The following is a 22,564-nucleotide window of genomic DNA, read 5'->3' as shown; positions in this document are numbered from 1 at the left end:
TAGTATGTCATTCAATTTGAGTTAAAATGAAATACCTTAATAGAGCACTCCGCGGAGGCACCGCGACTTTCTTTCACAATTTGTGCAGAATCCTGAATTAAATGTTACCTTTGTTTGGAGGACGTGCCTAAAACGACAACCGTATTGTGTTTTTATAAATGAAATTTTTGGGAAAAAAAAATTGTGCATTAAATAGTACTTGGCAAAAGGAAATGACATTTACATATTGTTTTTAGGAGTAAAACCGTTTACCTCTCCGAACCAGGGGTATTTCGGGGCGAGAACCTATTTGAAAACGTTATATTGAATCTCGAACCGATTCTTTTTGGGACATGATTTCGAAAGGTGAAACCGAACCTCGATATTTCCGAATTCTAGAATTTCCAAAATAATTTCGGTACTTCAATACCGTTCAGAAAATAGATGAACTACGAAGTAAGGGTGTTCTCCTCCTTTCAAAGAGAGGTCCATACATATAAGGTTGATTCCTTCCTCTTCGGATAAGATTAATTGACATGCATGTAGGGGTGACATAAAATCATGAAATTGCGAAACCGAATCGAGTCGCGACAAAATAAACTGTGACAACTTTATTAACAAAAAAAAAAATGTCAACATAAGTTCAAGAACTAAACCAAACCGTTCTAACCGGTTTCGGTTCCTATTTTTATTTTTACAAAACCGGACCTAACCGTTTTTTTTTTTTTTTTAATATCAAACTCACCTTAGCCCGTTTTATATTTAGGCCCATATGAAATTTAATTAATTCCAAGCCTAAAAGCCTAGACCCCTAATGTTTAAAGCTGACATATGAAATTTACAAAACTCTCTTCTTCTTTTGCGCAACGCCATTTTCCCATTTTTCTTCAGTTCTTCTCTTTTCATTTTTTTTTCTTCAGTTCTTCTCCTCATCCATTATCCCAACACGCAACCTCCATCTCATGATACCCCAAACATAAGTTTTCTTCCCTATGTGCTTTGCTTGATGTTATGGTTTAACAATATTAGAATTTATTTTATTTAAGAGTGTTGCAGGAAGTAGTATTGTTAGTCATTATTTGGATTTATGTTTCTTGCTGGCACAGATTTGTGTATGTATAGCATGGTCTAGCTGGGTACAAGGGTGGAGTTAGGGATGGGCAACGGTTATGGCGACCGGATAACCGCGGTTATTTACCTATAATCGTTTATGTTCATACCTGCATAACCGTTTACCCGTTGAATAATTGCATAAACGGTTATACATATACCCATAACCGTTTATAAATGGTTAACCATACCCATAACCGTGTACCCATTGAACCATAACCGTTTACCCATTTAACCATAACCATTTACCCGTTTTTGATCCCGTTTATCCTTTTTTTACTCATTTACCTATTTTTCACTCGTCTACATGTTTTTTTTTTTTGACAACTTGAAATTACAAAAGAAAAATTTCTCATAATTTTCGTTTTCTGACAATTAAACACCGTTATAGGTACATTTTAGCATGCATTTCCCTATATTTCACGGATAAACGATTATACCCATAACCGTTCGTTCGTTTAAACGGTTACCCATAACCATAATCGTGAACTTTAAATGGACGGATAACCGCGGTTATCCAAATCCATGGGCATTTTGCCCATCCCTAGGTGGAGTTAAACTAGCTAGGGGCACAAAAATCAAGGAAGTAGAAGAATTGAAAATATATACATATAATTTTGGTTAAAACTGTAAACTGGTAAGAACCCAATTGAAATCGTCTTGAGCAGAACGGTACGATTATACTAATAAATTTAAATGGAATCGCACTGAACCGAACTGTTGATACTTTTTTATTCCAGTTTCAATGTAAGGGTTCAACCGGGGTGAACTAGACCTTGCCCACCCTTACATGCATGCTTAAAAATTCAAGTTATTCAAATTGACAATCCAAATTCAAATCCAATTCCAGAAACAAAAAAAATTGCAGAAACCCCAATTTTCACAAACCCTAGAAATCAACCACATAAAAATAATTTGAATCGTAAAAATCAAACCCTAGAAATCATTTATGATGCAACGTAAAATGATGCCTCTCCATGACCATGACGTCTAGACTCAGACCGAGACTGAGAGACTGAGTTCATTTTGGACTTTCGAGAGAGAGAATTAGAGTGTGTGACTGGTATGGGTGGTGGAGTCGCAATTTAGGCATGGATTTGGGTGGTGTGGGATGACTGAGAAGGAGATGAGTTGAGAAAGAGTTTTGTGTTTGGTCAGAGAAGAGTGAAGACTAGTAAAAAGAGAGATAGAGCAAGAAGGGAGGTCCAGACTCGAGATGTTTTATTTATGAATGAACGATTGAGATTAAATCTCAACCAAATCCAACGACCTATAATAATTAGAATTGTATATTTAATAATAATATTTAATTATAAATTACTATATTTATAATTTTCCAAAAGCAACCAGTGAGGGCGACCGACTAGATAGACTGGGCTGGAGCTATCATATTGCATTAGGAATTTCAACCGACTAGATAGATAGGGATTCTCTTTGAGTTTGTGGCTAACTATTTAACCTCATTCTCAAACAACAAAGTATCTTTGATATTTTTGCTGAAATAGGTCGCTTCATTAGTCTTCTTGATGAGTGAGGCATTCTATGCTTGACTATTTCTCTGACATACAGACGACTAAACTACATTCATGGTTAAGACATTTTCTTTGAGTATCTTTGCCCATACAGTTTGATACCAGTTTGGAGAACCTATATTTTTACAAATATGGTTAAAGTAGTCTAGGAGCATGTGACATGTAACCAAAAAGGGGTATGCTTGAGATTGTTTTGAATTAGTGATTCTGACAACCAAAAGCGCTTGCGCTTCTAACTGAGTTTTGCAAAAAAAATGTAGAAGTGTTTATGGGTCATAGCAAACTTTCCATGTAAGCACTTTTTAGTTATCTTTTAAGAAGTAGTCATAAGTATTTTTTTAAAATCACTTGGATTTAGTAAAAATTTCAACGTGTTTATAGTGAAGAAATTTTAACAAAAACACTTATGAGGAGAATAACTTCCACAACAATATGAATCAAACTCCTATAATAAACTAGAAATTTTGAGTTTATGAGGGTGACTCCAATTATTGAGTTCAATATATTGAACTCGTGAGTTTGATACCAACAAACTCGTGAGTTTATGAGGGTGACTCCAATTATTGACTCACTTTTTGAGAAATATCTATCAAACTCACATCAATGTATCAATTTGTACTATAGAAATCAAACTTAGATTGTCTGATTTCTATATATATAAAAATCAAATGCAATTGAACTACTATGGAATGCCAAAATGAAACAATTCAAATGAGTGGTAGAATTACCATGAGCAAGGAGGAAACTGTTTAAACAAATTAAAACTTTTAGTCATTTGATTTAGCCGTTTGATAATCATTTTGTTTTTTCAGTTTTAACTTTTTTGAAAACTGAAGAAAAAAAAAATTATAACTGCCATCAGTTTTCAAAAAAAATGAAAAAAAATAGTGAAAACTCAAAGTCAAATTTTAAAAAATCAAGAAATTAGTTTTCAATCTCTTTATCTGAATATTGAAAACTGAAATAGTTACCAAACAAAATTTTATTTTTTTAGAAAAAATAACAACAAAAAGGGGTCTCAACAAAAAAATGAAATAATTATCCAACGACTACTTAGGAAACAAACTTTTGTTTTTAAAAAAAATTGTAACTTGTAATTTGTTTTTGTTTTAGCTAGAGGAAGCCCCCTTGAGCGCCCTATCACACCTTTCGGGTCGAACTTCAGTTGAGCAGTTATATTCCAAGTGTTGAAGGTAGAAGAATGAACTAAAGAAATACACATAATATGTTTACAAAACTTCAATCAAAACTAGATTTTTTTTTTGACTTTTTTTTTAGCTACACTCTCTAGAACTTAATTTTGATCTTATTTTGCCATCTAAAATTGAAAAGTTGCCATTTTGCTCCCTGACATTCGATTTTGATCTCACTTTACCCTTTGAAACTCAAAAATAGCTACTTTACTCCCTAAAACTTGATTTCGCTCTCAATTGCCTCTGAAACTTAAAAGTCACCACCTTATTCCCGGAAACTCACTATTTACTCCACCTTCTCTTGTTTTTATGTATTCTGTAGTTAACCGTTAAGTTTACTTATGTGGCATAATTATGGCCCACTTATGATGATGTGGCAAAAGTACGAGTTTGAATTATAAGAGCATCTTCAAATGAGATGTCAAAATGTCCACATAGGCTATAAAAGTAAAAAAAAAAAAAAACCACAATAATATTCTCCAATTGAAATGCCAATTCCTATGTGGCGATGACAAGGATTGGCAGCAAGGGCTTGCTGTCACATTTGACAGCAGCTTCAAATATTTTATTATTATTTTTATGTCCTCTCTTACTCGATTCTCCTCGCCTTCTTCTTCCCTTTTCTTCTAACCAAACCCATAAATCAACCTCACGATCTCAATCTAAAACATGGTGAGGAAAGTAGCTGGGTTAATATGAATTTCTTTTTATCGATTCGCATCCTCAAGATCAAGAATAGCTATAGGGATTGAGATCAAGCTCCTTCTCTGTGTTCTGCGCTTTCTAAAAGACAAATCATAGTCAAAATTAATCTTGTGCAAAAAAATCAAGAAACCCTAATAACCCAAATCCAATTTCAAAATTAAATCTTGTCCAATTTCCAAAACGTCTTCTTCCTAGAAGCCTAGAATTTCCACCCACCTGTAGTATCCCACATCGCCCGTGAGGGCGTGGTCTTTGGGCCTTATATATCTATGCCTGGTGCTTCAACTTTGAAGAGGCCTTTTGTGGTGGGAGATGTGGTATGCAGACTAACACTCGGCCACAAGAACAAAACCGTGCGGTAGCTCTGCTGCGACATAGTCCAGAGGGAATGCCAAAGCAGACAATATCTTCAAGGTGGGAGACCGGGATGTGACACACCTCTCAGACTTTGACCGCTTTCCTTTGTTTTCAAACAATGTGATGCCGCAAAGGCCTAAAACTCCGGAGATTGTTGTGGAATCAGTCGGTCTCTGTGCTCCTGTCTTCATCACGTCACGCTCTCTCTCCCTCCTTCTCTCCTCCCGTGAATCAAACAATCAAAGACTTCAGATTTAGGGTTTTGATTTCACTTTTAGAATATTTGCAGTCTAATTCGAATAATTTTTATTATCAATTATTTATATATGTAAAATTAAAATATATAATATAATTATTAAAATAAAATAGTGTAATAAAATAATAGTTTAATTTGACATATCGGGTAGAGAAAAAAATTCTAAAAAATGTCAAAGTGCTACATAAGCCCTCAAATTCAAATTTTATGTTTAAAAAATGTCTAAAGGACTAAATTGATGAGTTATCAAAACATAAAGACCAAAATTAAAAATAAAAAAACCGACGCCTCTTCGCTTCCCTTCTTCCCGCCCTTTAAATAGAGCCCCTCCCTCACATCCCTCCACATTTCAAAAATCCAAACCTCTCTCTCGTTTCCCAGAAGCCAAACACTCACTCAAACGTTCAACCACAACAAAGATGCTCGCTACTCTCAAGTAAATCGCAGATTTGAAAGCTCCATTTTCTTCCTTTCAGCTCGAGCCACCGAGTGTTCTTCTCTGAAATTGAAGCCTAACTTTATCTGCGATGATGCTCAGGGCCGAAGAGCAGAGCCAGCAGCTGCAGCTCGTCGAGCGCGAAGACATTGAGGATGAAGAGGACCTGTTCGAAGCGATCGACAAGTGTAAGCTTCCTCACTGACCTTCTCTTCCGTTCACTTTCCGATTACGTACTTCAATTCTCGATTTCTACCGTTTCAACAGTGTTCTCGTTTAATTTTAGGAAAATCGAAATCGTAAACTAATTTTCTCGATTTATTTGAATATTTATTGTTTCTAGCTCGATCAGTTTCTGTTATCGAATTCCATTTCACCTTTTTGCCTCTCATTTGTTAATTTCTGTTGGATTTGCTTTATTTCTCTCAAAAACTCCTCAAATCCTAGGAGCATCACTTCTTTTAAGTAATTAAGTTTAATTTCTTGGTGAAATAGAATTAGTTTCATACGATTCTCACAGTAGACATAAATTTGGAGCCATTTTTGCCTCAAAAGCGAGTTTTGTGCAGTGATTGCTCAGGGAATCAATGCCGGAGATATTAAGAAGCTTCAGGATGCAGGGATCTACACCTGCAATGGCTTGATGATGCATACGAAGAAGGTACAAACGAATTTCAGTTCCGATTTCTTAATCTGTGCGTGTTAAAGTTCCTTTTCCTTACTCCGATTTCTGTTTGGCAGAACTTGACTGGAATCAAAGGATTATCAGAGGCAAAAGTTGATAAGATATGCGAAGCCGCTGAAAAGATAGTGGTTAGCACTTAGCACTAAAGATTTTCCATATTTTGAAACATTCATGTGTGATTCTCTTTGAATTTCTGCGATTGCTAGCCTTAGTTTCGTTTTTCGTAATGTACTTTTTTCGTTTATGTTTTTGCTTTACAGAACTTTGGATATATTACTGGAAGTGACGCTCTGATCAAAGTAAGTTCACAGTTGCTATAGTTATGATTTGGCTCTATGCAAATCCAGTAGATCTGAGCCGTCAGATTAATTCCTTTTTCTCTCGCACAGATTTATCAAGAGCAGAGGTCATGCTCTAATGTAAAATTGAGAAGTTGAATTTTGTTTTTGTGTACAGAGAAAGTCGGTGATTAAGATTACAACCGGAAGCCATGCCCTTGATGAACTCCTAGGCGGTAATTTTGCGCTGTTAGTTATTCAATCTGGTATGGTTTATTGTGATTACTTGTTTGTTTGAGGTAATTTGTGTGAAAATAAAATGAAGGTGGAGTTGAAACTATGTCAATCACGGAAGCGTTTGGAGAATTCCGGTGAGGACATTAGTCATATATAGCACTGTTTCTTTGATGCATTATTGCCGTCCATTGCTTGTATCGAAACTAGGAAGCTTTCATTTGCAATTGCAATTCTAATATTTTGACACGAACTTCTTTACTGCCATATAAAATGTTGATATCAGGTGTGGGAAAACACAGCTTGCTCATACTCTCTGCGTTTCTACACAGGTTCCTCTCTCTCCCGAGTTATTTCCTATCATACAGGGAAATCATTTAGTCATTGTGTAGAACTGTCGGGTTCTTTTACGAACTCGAAAATAAGTCTGGGATTTGATTAGAGTTTTGAAATGTCAGCGTCTATCGACTGCAATTCACAGATTTTCTTGCATTAGTTTTAAGAATCTAAGATGACAGACTTTGATTTGCTATAAGGGATTATACATGATCCGTTTATAATCGTGCTGTGCTGTGTAGTTTAGTGATAATTGTGGTTTTCGAACTGCTGCATGCAAAACTTTCTAAAGCGTAATGCCAGGATTTCACGTATTGGAATATGAATTTTAACTCGAATATCAGAAGATACGCATCAAGCCTTGCTGACTGAGATTGTCTATTACTTTGCAGCTTCCCACCAACATGAAGGGAGGGAATGGAAAAGTTGCTTACATTGATACTGAAGGAACCTTGTATCCTTTCTGTTTGTCCATCTCTTGTAATATTTCGTACAGCGTGTTTCGATGAAAAAATGAACAAAATTAAAATTAGCTTAAACAAATCCACTTTAGTTCAATTCAAGTTTGTTGTCTTCTTAACTATATGCACCTGCAGCCGACCTGATCGAATTGTGCCAATAGCTGAAAGATTTGGCTTGGATCCAGGAGCTGTCCTGGACAATGTAAGCTTTCATTTTCTCCATATACAGCAGTTAAAGCTGCGAGCGATTATATTTCGGAACTAACCGTGTCATTTTCTTCTTCTGCTGCAAAGATCATTTATGCTCGTGCATATACATATGAGCATCAGTATAACCTGCTTCTTGGTCTGGCTGCAAAAATGTCTGAAGAGCCATTCAGACTTCTGGTAAGACTTCACTAACCGAAACTCTTTATGGACAAATATCAACAGTCCAGGAATATTGATTCATATCGTCATGTTTTTTCAGATTGTGGATTCGGTGATTGCCCTCTTTCGAGTTGACTTTACAGGACGAGGAGAGCTTGCAGACCGCCAGGTCTGCTCCAAAGACTCCCTGCAATGTCTTAGATTTAGATTTGGTGTTGTTCTGACATGAGAAAACTTTTATATGCAGCAAAAACTAGCTCAGATGCTTTCCCGACTAACAAAGATAGCTGAGGAGTTCAACGTTGCTGTCTACATGACCAACCAAGGTAACGCCCGACTTTTGAAGATTTTTCTGTGCTCAAATCATTTTGAAATCAATTAAAAGCTCAGGGCTTACTGGCGAATCATATAATTGTGCAGTGATAGCCGACCCTGGTGGCGGAGTGTTCATATCAGACCCAAAGAAACCAGCAGGAGGACATGTGCTTGCCCATGCTGCAACAATCAGGCTGATGTTCAGGAAAGGCAAAGGTGAACAGCGTGTCTGCAAGGTGTTCGATGCCCCAAACCTGCCCGAGGCCGAAGCAATATCCTTCAGAGTCTACATTTTGAATTTTCTGATTGTCCTCATCATCTATAGCAAGAATATGATCGTAAATCCAAGATGACGAAAAATTGCAGGAACTGCCTATATTCATTCGTTGTTATTCTTGACAGAAATGCACGTTTTCCAGATAACTGCAGGAGGCATTGCCGATGCAAAGGACTGAAGTTGACGGCCTTCGTCGACACAAGAGGCAATGGAGATGCTATCTATATAATTGTAATTTGGTTCAAAACTTTAGTGATACGCAAAGTAACTTTCTTAAGAGTCGTCAGAGCACGAGAGCATGCATGTTCACTCTTGCCTGTGCTCCGAGGTATAGCTTAATTTTGTTGAGCATAAACATAGTTCTGTAGCAACAACATATGTTAGACATTACTAGTCGAATATCATAAAATCTACTTCACTTTAACATGCTTTCCATTACACGGTTCTTGAATGCATCTTCGGGGAAAAGATCAGCCCCCAAGGGCGCAGTATTATTTGATGTTCTATGCCAGAAGGTTCTAAGGGCCGTTACAGCTTATAGTTTTGATAGTGAGCAATTACATAATCGTGTCTTTCAAATTTTCAATAACCATATAAACTTTGGTAAGCCATATTAAGCCAAACGGAGTCATCAATACGGAAAAAGGATGGAGAAAAGTCGGCTCAGAACTAATTCGAGGCCTACGTAATAGCCTTCTCAGTGAAAATAGTTACGAACTTAGTAATTTGACGACCAGTTGGCAGCACTCCCGACTCTTGGGATGCCACTCGATTCCTTCTTAGTATCAGCATCGACCTTGAAATTTGCACCGCACATTTCACCCGAGCTATCCACACGTGGCACCGCCTTCAACTCATTGTGGGGATGCTCATAACTCCTCAAGCCTCCAGAGGAAGTGAAAAAACAACCTGAGAGAACAGTACCCACATAGTTATTAGCAGTCTACCACTCATACCGAGGATTCAAAGGAAAGCAATGCCATGTGAAACAAGAAAGGTAAGCAGACAAAAGACCTAGATTACCCCAATGAGCAAGATGAGAGATCCGTTACATGTTTACATGTGAATCAATTCCAAATTCCGATGCACAAAACTATGGATTCCATACTACATTTGTGGCATCATATTCTTCCACGATTGAGATATAGCTGATACATTATACAACGCGGAAAGGACTCAACGAAAATGCTACACATTTTGTTCTATCAGGCCTAATACATTTGGTTATAGTTATATATACCTTTAGGAAATGGTGCAAAAGAATTCCCGCAGCCCTTCTTCACAACTTCTGAATCCTCTGAAAGAACAAGATGGCCTTCAGAATCAGTTCCCCAGAAGAACGGAACATTCCCATCAGGATCCTGCACAAGAAAAGGGGTCGGCTCAACTACAAAACCAAATGACCAGTGGAAAGAAAGAGATCACTAGAACTTGAAAGTTAAAAAGGAAGGGCAAGCGACGATTGAGGACACATTCTACGGAAGGAGGTTTACTTACAGTAGCTATAAAAGTGGCTTTGGAAGCACTGTCAAAGAGAACAAATGCAAACTTCCCTTGGATATCTCTCACAACCTGGTCGGCAGGATAAGGACCTCGGTCTCTCAGAGTCCTGAAAGCTTCAATAACAATGATCACCTCATTGGCTGTCTTGTTCAATCCATATTGTTGCTTAAGAAGAGCAACATTCTCGATGTGGCCTTGGAACAGGCAGAAAATGTCGTCCACAACTGCAAACAACCTAACCAACATACAATGAATGAATATGTCTAACATTAAATGCAACAGAAAATTTGGTTCCTTCTGTTGTTGTTTTTTTTTTGGAGAGAAAATTGATACGAGAACAAAGTCGGAGTTAATTTCTCAATGCAATTCCAAAGCTACTGATCATTAACCACAACAAAATCATAAGAATCAATCTTCTGTACTACAAAACAAATAAAAAAAAAATGGCATTCAAATGATTGAAAAGCAATAAAGCTATGATCTAAGTCCAATTAATGTATGAAATTATACTTAAATTAGTAGGAGGATATTGCCAAAGAGTTAAACTGTTTTTTTGTTCCAAATCTCCACCAAACAAACCATATGTTCTTTGTCCTTATCAAGAAAAACAAAGAATTTACAGGAGGTAAAACTACATCACCAAATTTATGCAGATCATGCTTTATAAGCCCTTTACAAGATTCAAAAAATAATAAAAGCAGATAAACAAATTAAATTGAATGGCCAAACTCACGATTTCTTACAAATAAGGCCTAAATACATATGATCAAACAGAATTTTTTTTTTTTTTTTGTCAAACTCCATGAAAACACTCTGGAACAGATTTAATCCAAACCAACGTTCTCCGATCGTCAAAAAACTGAGATCAATCTGTACCAAAACTAAGATCAACAAACACAAACACAAACACAGAAAAAGCCAACGACCCGCGAATCCAAAAGCTCAGATCGACCAAAAACTACAAAAACGACAGAAAACAAAGAAATGGGCAATCATAATTTCTTGTTTTCTTTAAAGGGTATCTTCCATTTTGTTTATTTTAACAAAAAAAAAAAAAAAAAAAAAAAAAACGACCCAGGAATCATCGAGTTCGGATCAACCAAAAACTACAAATACAAAGAAATGGGCAGTCTTAATTTGTTGTTTTCTTTAAAGGGTATTATCCATTTCACTGATTTTCCCAAAAAGAGAGATGATCTTTCAATGATATTGTACCTTGGAAGAAGAGGGTTCTGTCTGTCGAGAGAGTAGGCGATTAGACCAGAAGCGCCAAGATTGACAGTGACGGAGGAAGGATGCACAGAAGCAAACTGCTGCGCCAGAAACCCATCTTTCAGGGCGGAGGCTGATCCGGACCGAGGGCTCTGCAGCGCCTCCGGGCATTTGGCGACCGACTTGTCGAACACAGCCAACATTTTCTGGATCGCTTAGTTTATCGATGAGTCAAACACACACAAAGAAATGGCGGATAAAAGCAGAGAGAGAGAGAGAGTTGGATGTATGATCTAAAATTTGTCTTCCATGGGTAATCACGGATTAATATTATAAGCTTTAGAAAGGACTTTTGGTGTTCCAATATTGCCTTTACTACTTTGTACAAATTACAACCATTTGTTCCTATCTTGCCAGTAAATATCTTTGCTATTAACTGTAAATGGTTTTGCCAAAACGGGGAAAAATTGGTTACAATTACATTTACGAGTAAATTTCTGCAATAATTAGTGTCACACAGGTTTTGTGATAATAATACTCTTTCTTTGTTCTTTTAAGTTGTAATATTTTAGTTGCTACATATCAATGTTCATGAACACTAATTTTTAATTTTCTTTTAAAAAAGATGACTGTTGACAAGCAACGATAATTCGTCTCTTTAAAATTCGGAAAGATTACGAAAAATTTCACCTTATTTATCGCGACAAGCAAACTCAACATCTCGGAATTTGGGTTAAATGCATTTAAGTTGAGTTGACTATTTTTCACTAAAAAGGAAAGATCTCCTGGAGTATTACTTGTCATATCAAATAATTACTTGTATTAAATACACACACGCATATCTATATTAAGCATACCAGTGCAATTAGTGTGTTTATTAAAAATATAATTGTGTGAATTTGACGAAGAATGTCAATAGAATTTGGAGATCAAATTCTCATAGATTTGGTTACTTATAAGGTAAAAAGGCTGATCATAATTAGTATAAATAAAAATATAAAATTAAAGAGTGAACATACAATTCTCGTACACCTGAATAATTCTTTCTCGGTATGTTGTTCCTCTTTGTATCAAGTATCACCTACTCTCAGAATTAATTTTACAACACAAATTATATTATTATTTTATTTTTTTCAATAGTATGCATGTATGCATTATTCGTGATATCAATCAATATACAAATATAACCTTTCGAGCACTACTTTAATTTTAAAGATAAATTTTATTTGGCATAGTTATGCGTAGCACAAACATTAAAATGTTCGAACTGGTTTCGATGGAGCCTCTAGATTCAATTCGGGACACCCTCTTTTTTTTTATTGTGTGCTTCCCTGATCTATGAATAAAATTGCTACATATCTTTTTTTTTTAAAAAAAAAAATGTATTAGGGGTGGATTTTTTTCCAATAATTAGAGTCACAAAAAAAAAAAAGAAAAAGAAAAAAAAAGAGGAATGAGATTTATAACCTTTTTCTAAATCTGGATTTTCCTTGTGAGGAAAGGAAAAGAAATTTAGATTTTGCTTGTAAATAAGAGGTTGTAAGTTCGATTCTCCTAAAAAATGAATTTGAATTACATTATTGCTAGTCCATTGTAAAACTCAGCTCACTCTCCTACCTCTTAGTGTAAATAATATCGCTTGTTCAAATAAAAAAAAAAAAATCTAGTTAGAACTAGTTATGTCGTATTTGTAATAAATCCAATATCTAGTTAAAACTATGTCATATTTGTAATAAGTTCAATATCTAGTTAAAACTAACCACATGCAATGATAGCTTAGGGTATGTTTGGTATTGATTTTAGATCTAATTTTTTTGGAAACTGTCACTGGTATGCACTCCTTACAAGTGTATTTTTCTTTCTAATTATAAAAAATTTGAATTACATAATGAGATTTTTAGAGTGCTAATAACAATTTTTGATTTATTTTTGGAACATTTGCGCAAGTGTTATTCTGGGAAATTCTGTTGCATGCATTAAGAAGCTCATTTCCCTTTTTTATGGCAAAAGAATAAGAAGCTCCATGACATTTCAAAGTGCCAGTCAACCAAAATAGTATTAACTTTTCATAACTTGTTACACAAAAGACGTATCTGAAATAATCTATAAGGCTCATCCTGTTGTTAAAATACACAATAACACGACCCAAGCAGCTCAAACCCGATTGTATGCAACCGATTTGCTGAAAAGTTTGCGAATGTATACGACTTGTAAAGCACTCGCAGCAGCCAGCGCAAGATACTCTGCCACTGTATACAACACAACCCGTCTCCTTGTGCTCTCGTTTGCTGTGGCAGTCACAAAAAAGTATGTCATCAGAATCATAACATGTTACCAGGTCCTAAAACATGGATGTATTATCCACCGCATTATTTCGTTACTTAGTACTGGCATGAGCTAACAAGAAGCAGGTTAATTATCTGTGGGTAGCCACTGAAAAATGGTTGTCATGAGAGTTCTTGACTTCATAACATATGCACACAATCAACAACATTGGAGTATCACAAAAGTAACCAAGTAGTCCACATCGGTCTAGCATTAATTTTAACACTTGCACATGAGTCAATGTTTTATCACCATTTCAGTTAATAACTAAAATAAGCTGTCGAAAATTTTGATCTAATGAACTAATATTTGAAAAGTTAGCTAAACGCGGGTTGTACAGTACTGCACATTTAGTAGATAGTTATCAGCAAAGATATATTTTCAGTTTTATCAAAGCATAACTAAGTATTACCATTAGCATCATAACATGTGAGTATAGAATTGCAAAGGGAATAATAAACAAATCAAACAGAAGATATTGTAAACACAGATACAAATGGTAATGAGGACATATAGGGATTAAAATTCAAGAAATTCCCATACGCTCACACAAAGTGGGGAGCAAGGGTCCTGTTAACAAATAGGGCATAGATCTAATTGCAGTACACTATAATGATATAGCATGACTGCAACATTGACAATTTTCTTGGTAAAGACAGACCAAAACTTACTATGACGATGTCGAACATCACGTGCTTTCAAGTACTTCTGCTCTAATGTAACTGATTCCAACGCCTCTCTAAGCTCAGCAATTTTAACATTTATAGGGTCTAGATGCTCTGCAACAAACAAACATCTAAAGGTTAAAGAAAATCTAAGGGGGGCAGAGATAAAACTGAAATCAGTCTCATATGTGTTACTGAGACTAACATACTTCAGCAAGCAATTCATAGTAGTTGACAGTCAAAGGGGAAAAGTGTTTTCCTTTTGGCCATTCAGGACAACAATTACTTCAAATTGCAGATCGAAACTTGAAAAGAAAATAACACAATGAAAACATATTGACAGAGAATTTCACAAACCATCTTTTGCAATATTGTGCTCGTTGGGAATATGTCCAACATGAATGTTAAAGGAAACAGTCTCTGGTGTTGAGTAAGGATTGTGGAAACAAAATTTGTACATCCCACTTCTTGGGGCTTTAAACTCAAACTTATCCCCAGATGTTCCCTTCGAAGTGTGCACCGTATTACCACCAGGAGATGTCACCTGCACAAAATACAACCATTAGGAATTTTTTTCATCAAGTAAAAGTTTATTTGAAAGAATAAGTGCAGCCAATGCAGACAAGAAGCATACAATAACAAAAATCAAGGATGTTAAGAAAACAAAATCTCTAGAAGAGGAAGGAAAGATAGATAATCCTTCTTGGTCCATTTACAGAAAGAGAGTTGCATGCCTTCAAATGCTTGGTGATCCCTCTCAACCCACCAACTCTATGAAACAAATATCGAAACTGCCTTCCAAAGACCAAAAATCATGAACAATCTGCTCGCTAAACTCCAATCTAGCCAGATACCATTTCCTACACTCTTATGCAATACCCAAGTACCAACCAATACCAAGCTAGAGAAAACAGAAGTCATAGTGCCCAAGCTACAAAGTAGAGAATAGGTATGTAATGAACCGACTCTTTTGAGTTCTTAGTTCTTACAAACAAGAACCTCACCCCTTTTTGGTCCAATTATCCAATGTCAAAATCCTTTATTTAAGCAAGAACTTAAATTGCTGCCATGGAAAAACTGGGTGGATATAAACATACCCAACAGTGAAACGTAATAAGATCCAAATTATTTGCAGCTGAAAACTAATAATTCTTATAAAATTAGATAAATGATATTTTCATATAACACCACATTTTGGTTCCTAATGCACATTGTCATAATCTATTTACCAAGTACTATATGCATTCAGTATCCCAATGGTTCAAACCCCTACACTCCACATCTAAACTAAAAGTTATAAGACAAAGCATCTCAAGCATATGTCTAATGCAGTAGTATTATTGAAATAAATCTAGCAATACTTTGAAGGTTCGGATAATAAAATTTAACATGAATTTCAACTTGAATGACACAACCAAACTGAATTTTAACTTACCTAATTTATGAATTACCACAGAATAATATTAATCCAGGAAGGAAACAAAGTGGAAATCTTGAGCAGTAGTTTTACTAAAATCACAGACAAGGTTGTTTAAAAAATTTGTGCAAGATGGACAGAGGCATGACTATCTGAAACGGGTTCTCCCTACTAAGCACACCTGTAAGGATTGGTGACCGTCACCATTACGATCCACTACTTCTATTCTTTTTGAAGCAGAGACTCTAGCGGGATATTCAGACAGCCAATGTAGCTCTATTTTTGACAATTTCTCCAAGACCTTCCCTGGGTTCTCATCAGTTCCCACCTACTCGAACTATTTCTACTTCCTTGATGCTGCTACAAACACTTGAAAAAGAGCACACCTTTGCTTTATAATCTTATCAGTTATCAATATTTTCGATTCGGGGGTTTGAATTTTCGAAACCAATAAACTAAGAATATCAAATAGTCTTCAGAACTGGCTTTGACTTACAAGCATCAAGATTGCAGCTTCAATTACCAATTTTAGTTTAAAAATCGATATCTTCAAAAAATTCTAACAAATTTTAATACCAACCAATTTAAAATCTACAATCTATAAGCAGATCCATTCCACAACTCACAAAACCCTCCAAAATTTGTCCCCTGCATAAACCCTAAAACCCAATTTGGCAAAATTTCGATGCGATTGCGGTTTGGGGATAAAACGTGAAAACATAAAAACAGAACTCACGATTAAGTCGAGGCCAGGATGATCCGCGCCCCAGAAAATATCGTGATCGACGACCACGAAGTTGCCCGAAACGGTGTCGCCTTCGTAGAGCACATACTCGTACAAGCATTCGACATCGTTCACTGTCACCGATAGCGATGCGATCTTTCCGAAGAAACTCATGAGAAGAAGACCAATCAGCATCAAACCCTTCGCGCTTCCCTCCATTTTTTTGTCTTTTCAGTTTTGGGGTCTGAGAGATTCAAACTCGATGACGACAGCTTGAAGTTGAAGAAGAAGAAGACGACGGAGAAGAAGAAAGAGGGACGGTGAAAACGGAGATTAATACGTGGCGATTGGCTATATGTCCTTGACACGTCGCTCGGGCCACGTAAGCAGCTGGGTCAACTTAGTATCATTGGGCCTAGGGGATTTTCATCGTGTGATACGCCTAAGTTTGGGGCCAGTTAACATGCTGTACGTCGTCTGCATATACGGGCTAACTCGAACTTAGTCGAACCCAACCCAAGTTTGAGTCGAGTTTTGAATAAGTTTGAGTTGACTAGAGGTTACTTTATGGGTTGGGTTCCCTCTTTCATTAGTATATTCAATAGCTAAATATGTCTACGTGAATTTTTTCGACATCGGAAGGTGAAGTGTTATGGCGATGCCATTAGCTGGTCTAGCTTTTCATTGCACAAGTATTTTTTATTAGTTGAAGATGGAAGAAAAGTTTCAAATCCCTTTAGTTAAACTAGGAAGTCAAGGATTGGAAGTAAGCATGTTTTCATCTCACATCTATTCCTATGAAATCAACTATATTATGGTGATCAACTTCGAACCGTCCAAAGCGATGAACACAGTAACATGTGTGTCATGATGCCAATAATTGAAAAGATATTCCTGGAGTAAGAATGTTTGAAACTTAATGTTCTGTAAACGTGGAAAAAGATTTAGAATGGTGACAGTGTTGAATTGTAATCTTGTTTTGGGCCAGGTCCAGCCCATGTTGAAAAGGCAACACAAGCACAATGGATGATTCATGCAAATGCTAGATAATTCTAGCAAAAGCATGTGGAATACATGCATAAAATATCTAAGGTCTTTTGTAGAAAGACCTAGAATATGTCGGTGGAATGCATGCATAAATTATCTAAGATATTTTGCATAAAATATCTAAGATCTTTTGTAGAAAGACCTAGAATCTGTCGGTGAAATGCATGCATAAAATATCTAAGATCTTTTGTAAAAAGACCTAGAATTTTGTAAATTTGTGTGGTTATTAGAGAAAGCCCAAGTCGATCGGTAAGAGTAAGTTGGCAAAACCTTGCCTATAAATAGATGAGGTAGTACATATTTATATATACTAAAACCCAAACTCGGGTGGTACTGTTCTAGGGCAGTGTGCAGACCAAAATGCCCCTCAATTCGTTTGTTAAGCCACTTGTTTGCCATTTTTTCTACAGTAAAATAACTTCCTTGCCCTCCGAGTCCACGCGCCGGTTTCAATTTCTTTGGGTGCTTCGGTTCTCTCTCCATTATCAAAATGACTTCCTTGCCCTCCGAGGCCACGCTCTGGTTTCGATTTCTTTGGGTGCTTCGGTTCTCTCTCCATTATCAGCTTTTCCTTATTTTGTTTATTTCCTGCTCTCCCCATCTCCCTTACTCTTCTCTGCACCAAACAGCTCGATTTAGAGCTTCACCATATCTCTTTGAATCAAGGTCTCTATTTCTCTCCCTATTTTCCCAATCTAGGTTTCCCTCTGTCTTTGTGGAAAAACCCTAGATCTCGTCGCTACCGGAGAGTCGAAGCTCCGTCCTTCGAGCTTCAATTTGCCTTGCCGACCGCCTCCTCTCGGCGCCTCCACCTAAATCCCTCTGGTAAATTTCCAAATATTTCCCCCAATTCTTTTTTCTCTCTATTTCTGAGTAAGAAAGTATGATGCTCAAGTTCTTTCAAAATTTTAATTTTTTTTTCTATTTAATTTGAATTGTTAAGATGTTTTACATTTTGGATTCACTTAAAGATGGTGGAGAGGTATGAATCTAGCAACCCACCTTTTTTCTTCAAGATTTGAATCAACTGAGCGATAATGGTGTGTAGAGAACTTGATTAGTACAGACTGCTCTTAGACCATCTGCAAGATGTTTTTAGTTAAATAGATTTTTCATTTGAAGGTTATGGCTGAGTTGCAAAGATTAGGCAATAGATAGAGTTAACCAGAAGGGTGGAGTCAACGGGGGGATAGAGTTATGGAGTATGACATTAAATATTTTTTTTTGTCATGATTGCAGGTTTTTGAAAAAACTTCACCTTCAGAGATTGAGTAAAAATATATAAAGGCTGTTGGTGATCGGTATAAAGACAAAATAAAAAAGGTATGAATAAAATGTTTGAGATTATATGATTTGATTTTATTTTGTAATGTACAGAATTCTTTTTATATTTTTCAGATTAAATAGGTTTAGGACTGTATTGGTTAAATCTAATTAAATTTTTGGAATTTGCTATGAATATGGAACCATGAATGTAAGACTAAAACTGAAGATCTTAAATTCATAAAGTATTCAAAATTTGATAAGTTTGTAATAAGGTGCTTAAAGCTGCCTCTAAGCATTTCAAGAAAAGAAGAAGAAAGATCAGATGGATCATGTGAGGTTCTTCACTTATTCCAGATCACATGGAAATATTTAAATCCTCATTTGTTATTCTTTATTGTTTCATTCAATTTGTTAAATTTGTTAAATTCGTTTAATTGTCTTTGTAATCTGCATTAGGAATAGGAGTGACATTACTTTGTAGAAGAAGTATGTTCTTTGTTTATTTTAAAATTAATTATGTGTGAATTTACTTGGAAATGTTCATATGAATTTGGTGTAATATATAACATTTCACTGTTTTTTTCTTTTCTTTTCAGACAACTTGGTGAAGATCAGATATCTGATGTGTACAACATCTCCATGTTGCTTTGAGTAAGCACCTCCTGTTTATATGGATGGATTCACCTTGCAAACACTGATCACTAGAATATTCAAAAGTTTTCATTGGTCATTTCAATTAGTATACCTACTGATTGAGAAGAAAAATAATTAATTTGTAAGTTACTCTAATAACATTAGTTGTCGGTGTAGGGAATTATTATTCTAAGTGATACTTAACTAAAACTACGGTATCTCATTGGATCAATCTTTGAATTAAATAGTGAGTTGAAATTATAAAGAATTTTTTTATTGGTAAATAGTGGTGAGTATTTAGAGTTTTGCTTACATATTTAAAGGCTTTGAAAAAAATCTGTCAGCTTAGTTATCAAATTTATTAGGAGTTTTAAAACAATTGTGGCTTCCTTCTGATTCAAATTCGAATTCATTATTACTTTAGGTTTTTGAAGTGTTTCCCCAATTAGGAAGTAGATGGTTTTTCTTTGGTTGTGAGTGAAAAAAAACTTTTGACGTTCTTGGTGATTAGTCAATCAGCTGCTTCATGGTATTACCTTAGATGCCAATTTATTTGAAAATGAGTGGACAGAATCGGAGATCAAAATTGACAAAATAAGTTGCAAACATTTTGCTTGCACCGCAGTTTTGCCAACGATGGATCCATATACATTTTGTTCAGAGCTGATTGTTGCAGGTTTCTTTGTGTTCTCAGCGGAAAGCTCTGATTGTTGCAGAGATTGCATTGTTTTTGGCTCAGAGGAAAATTACAATTGTCAATTTGGATGCTGCCAACGATGCATAACTGTATCCTTTTCTCTATTTTTTTTGCGTTTTGTTCTTTCTAATTTGCAGTATTGCATTGTATTCCAGTGTAGAATGTTGAGCCTTTAATGAATTTAGTTATGAATGTTTTGTGAACATGGAGGATCTTATAAAACTCAGTCATGTGATGGTGGAGCACTCTCTGGTCCCAATGGAGGTTAGTGTTCTTTATTAAAAGCTCAGTGCTTGGATAAAGTAAACAATATAATTTATTTTGGTTGTGAATTTGAAGATAGATGGCAATTTTTCTTTTAAAGAGAGGAAGTTATTGGAAAGATAGGTGACAATTTGGAGAAGTTAGATGGTAGGATCAATGGTTACTGACTTATTTTTATTATTTAAGCATCTAAGGATGATTTTATTTATGTTTACTAATGTCCTAAGGGCTCTTCCTCTATTTCTATTTTAATCCCTTTATTCTCATTTTGTCTACAAACCATTCTGCACCTTTGATTCAAACTTGATCTTTCTTTAAATATCTGTATATATTGTGCTTTACATTCTTTTATCCTTTTGAAACATACATTTTCTAATCCTGTAGCAACGCGTGCGCGGGCACTATTTCTAGTTGTAACTAAAGTCATAAGAACGAAGAAGTGAGAGTAAGTCAGAGTGAAGTAAGAAGCATGAGGAGTATGAAGTGTGAGGAGTAAGAAAGAGGAAAAAAAAAAGAAAAAAAAAATATATATATGGCGCCCGAATTGCCAAGGTATGTGGTGTTACAATCAAGGTACAACGCCAAATACTTGAGCTACGTAAAGGAAGATGTGCAGATCCATGGCTTTCTCAAATTCTCCGGACAAGAGGTTGTGAGTCCGTACGCAAAGCTCCAAATGGAGATGGCAAAGAGTAGTGGAGCTAGCAACGGACTGGTGCACATAAGGTGCTGCTACAACAATAAATACTGGGTCAGGTGGTTGCAAATGAAGGGAAATCTATGAGATTCATGTGGGATTTCTAGTGACTAGCATGCATATACAATTCAAAATTTATATACGAAAGCAACGGAAGCATGTCATACATTTTATCAAAGCTATAGTCATGCAAATCCCCTTCAAGATGCATAGGTTTATATAAGATGCATCAAAACAAAATTTATAAGAAGAACAAACTAGAGGTTTAGTTTTATACCTCTTGATCTAGATCTTAGACCAAGGATGGACCACCTCCAAGATCTTTGCTCCTCAAACTCCTTGAGCCTAGCCTCCCTCCTTGCTTCCTCCACTTTGTATAGTAAGTGCCCCATTATGTCGTAGTATCCTACTAACGACCTTATGGTTTGGATTCAATCATTGGTTCTAAAAGAACCCCTTCCTTTCAAAACACCTTTTGAAGCAGTTTCTAAAACAATATATCGACATATATTTTGTTTGTATACTTTATACAAACTTTGCTCCAACCTTGAGACCATTGTAGTACGATACTAACAATACATTCATATGATTAGTTCTTCATCCATTATGAAGTTCCATTTGTTAAAATGGGTTATTTTCACTTTGGTTCGTAACCTAAGTGAATGCACGCTTCCAAAGTCCCACTCTGATGTTCCTTTCTTAAAGGCAATAATACTCTATCAGTTGCTTTGGTTCTGATCCTGGGATATAGTAATATCTTAAAGTGATAACCCATGGTTTTTCACTTTTGGATATCTACTCACAAGTCCATACATGTGTCCCTTTTTGTGATTTTATGACACATTCATTATAAGGGTTATGAAAGTGATTTTCTATCATATAGTAAAATGCTTTCTTAAATCTTCAACATTTGAGATTTAATTTCCCCATATAACTTCCTTAAGATAGCCTTTGTTATATCAATAAGTCCAATTCAAGTCTATACTTAAAATTAACCGTGTCATGTCTTGTCATTTTTCGAGTAACATCTAGGTTTGATCAAGTCTATCAAATAGACTTCATTCATATCTTGTTGCTCAAATTATGACATCACTCCCATTGGGCTTGTTGTAACTTAGCATTCATTCAAAACTTAACACTTAAATTTTTCTTGATTTGAATGCATATTACTCCCACTAACTTGTTTTGGATCTATTGACAATCATTGAGATCCATTAGCTTATTAATGATGTCTCAACAATTTTGAGACTATCAACAATACTAGCTAACACAAGTTATTTAAATGAATCATTTAAATGGTGTCATACACCATTCTTCAAGTTTTAGTCATACTAAGACTTTAATGTAGTCATATAAGAATTATCCAAGTCTTTAGTGAAAGCAAGGCTTCTACTAAGGATATAGAAACTCAACCATTCCTTCTAGGTGGTTGATATAATTCTTTATCAAAAACTACATGGAGCGTTATAGTTACATAAGGTGACGAATTCGGATTGTCTTGTCGTTAAACTATATGTTGTGACTCATTTTGAAACTATTCCCTTTTGTTTCATCAACTTGTCCATATGCTTTGTAATTTAGCTTGTTCTCA

General features: G+C 35.6%; 3 protein-coding genes and 1 long non-coding RNA gene across 5 annotated transcripts; 2 read left to right on the top strand and 2 right to left on the bottom strand.

Annotated features, from left to right (window-relative positions):
- Positions 1-5,433: 5,433 nt before the first annotated feature.
- Positions 5,434-8,953, top strand: DMC1 (DNA repair (Rad51) family protein). Of its 2 annotated transcripts, XM_088687938.1 has the most exons (15): positions 5,434-5,568; positions 5,671-5,756; positions 6,138-6,229; positions 6,310-6,381; positions 6,514-6,552; positions 6,710-6,767; positions 6,857-6,902; positions 7,052-7,097; positions 7,494-7,555; positions 7,698-7,764; positions 7,857-7,949; positions 8,032-8,100; positions 8,179-8,257; positions 8,352-8,518; positions 8,657-8,953. In XM_088687938.1, exons 1-15 carry the CDS (start codon positions 5,552-5,554, stop codon positions 8,699-8,701), a joined length of 1,038 nt encoding a protein of 345 aa, XP_088544064.1. In that variant the 5' UTR covers positions 5,434-5,551; the 3' UTR covers positions 8,702-8,953. The 2 variants fall into 2 exon arrangements, with proteins under 2 accessions (XP_088544064.1, XP_068325872.1); XM_068469771.2 differs by having other exon boundaries at positions 8,352-8,800.
- A 27-nt stretch (positions 8,954-8,980) lies between these two features.
- Positions 8,981-11,582, bottom strand: LOC137730801 (stem-specific protein TSJT1). Its single transcript, XM_068469774.2, has 4 exons — positions 11,242-11,582; positions 10,021-10,261; positions 9,764-9,884; positions 8,981-9,432 (listed from the first exon to the last, which is right to left on the bottom strand). Exons 1-4 carry the CDS (start codon positions 11,439-11,441, stop codon positions 9,242-9,244), a joined length of 753 nt encoding a protein of 250 aa, XP_068325875.2. The 5' UTR covers positions 11,442-11,582; the 3' UTR covers positions 8,981-9,241.
- Positions 11,583-13,275: 1,693 nt separating this feature from the next.
- Positions 13,276-16,686, bottom strand: LOC137731409 (transmembrane emp24 domain-containing protein p24beta3). The gene is made up of 4 exons (XM_068470517.2): positions 16,382-16,686; positions 14,586-14,772; positions 14,235-14,342; positions 13,276-13,526 (listed from the first exon to the last, which is right to left on the bottom strand). Exons 1-4 carry the CDS (start codon positions 16,586-16,588, stop codon positions 13,393-13,395), a joined length of 636 nt encoding a protein of 211 aa, XP_068326618.2. The 5' UTR covers positions 16,589-16,686; the 3' UTR covers positions 13,276-13,392.
- Positions 16,687-17,673: 987 nt separating this feature from the next.
- LOC148690003 (uncharacterized) lies at positions 17,674-21,151 on the top strand. Its single transcript, XR_015958008.1, has 6 exons — positions 17,674-18,241; positions 18,656-18,739; positions 19,279-19,333; positions 20,010-20,101; positions 20,198-20,276; positions 20,661-21,151. It is a non-coding gene; the product is annotated as an uncharacterized LOC148690003 (long non-coding RNA).
- Positions 21,152-22,564: the final 1,413 nt, after the last annotated feature.

Source organism: Pyrus communis, chromosome 16, assembly GCF_041283825.1.
Source record: "Pyrus communis isolate YQ-2024b chromosome 16, ASM4128382v1, whole genome shotgun sequence".
In the NCBI taxonomy this organism is placed as follows: Eukaryota; Viridiplantae; Streptophyta; class Magnoliopsida; order Rosales; family Rosaceae; genus Pyrus; species Pyrus communis.
Note: the sequence above shows the minus strand (reverse complement) of the source record. Positions and strands in the feature narration are given on the sequence as shown.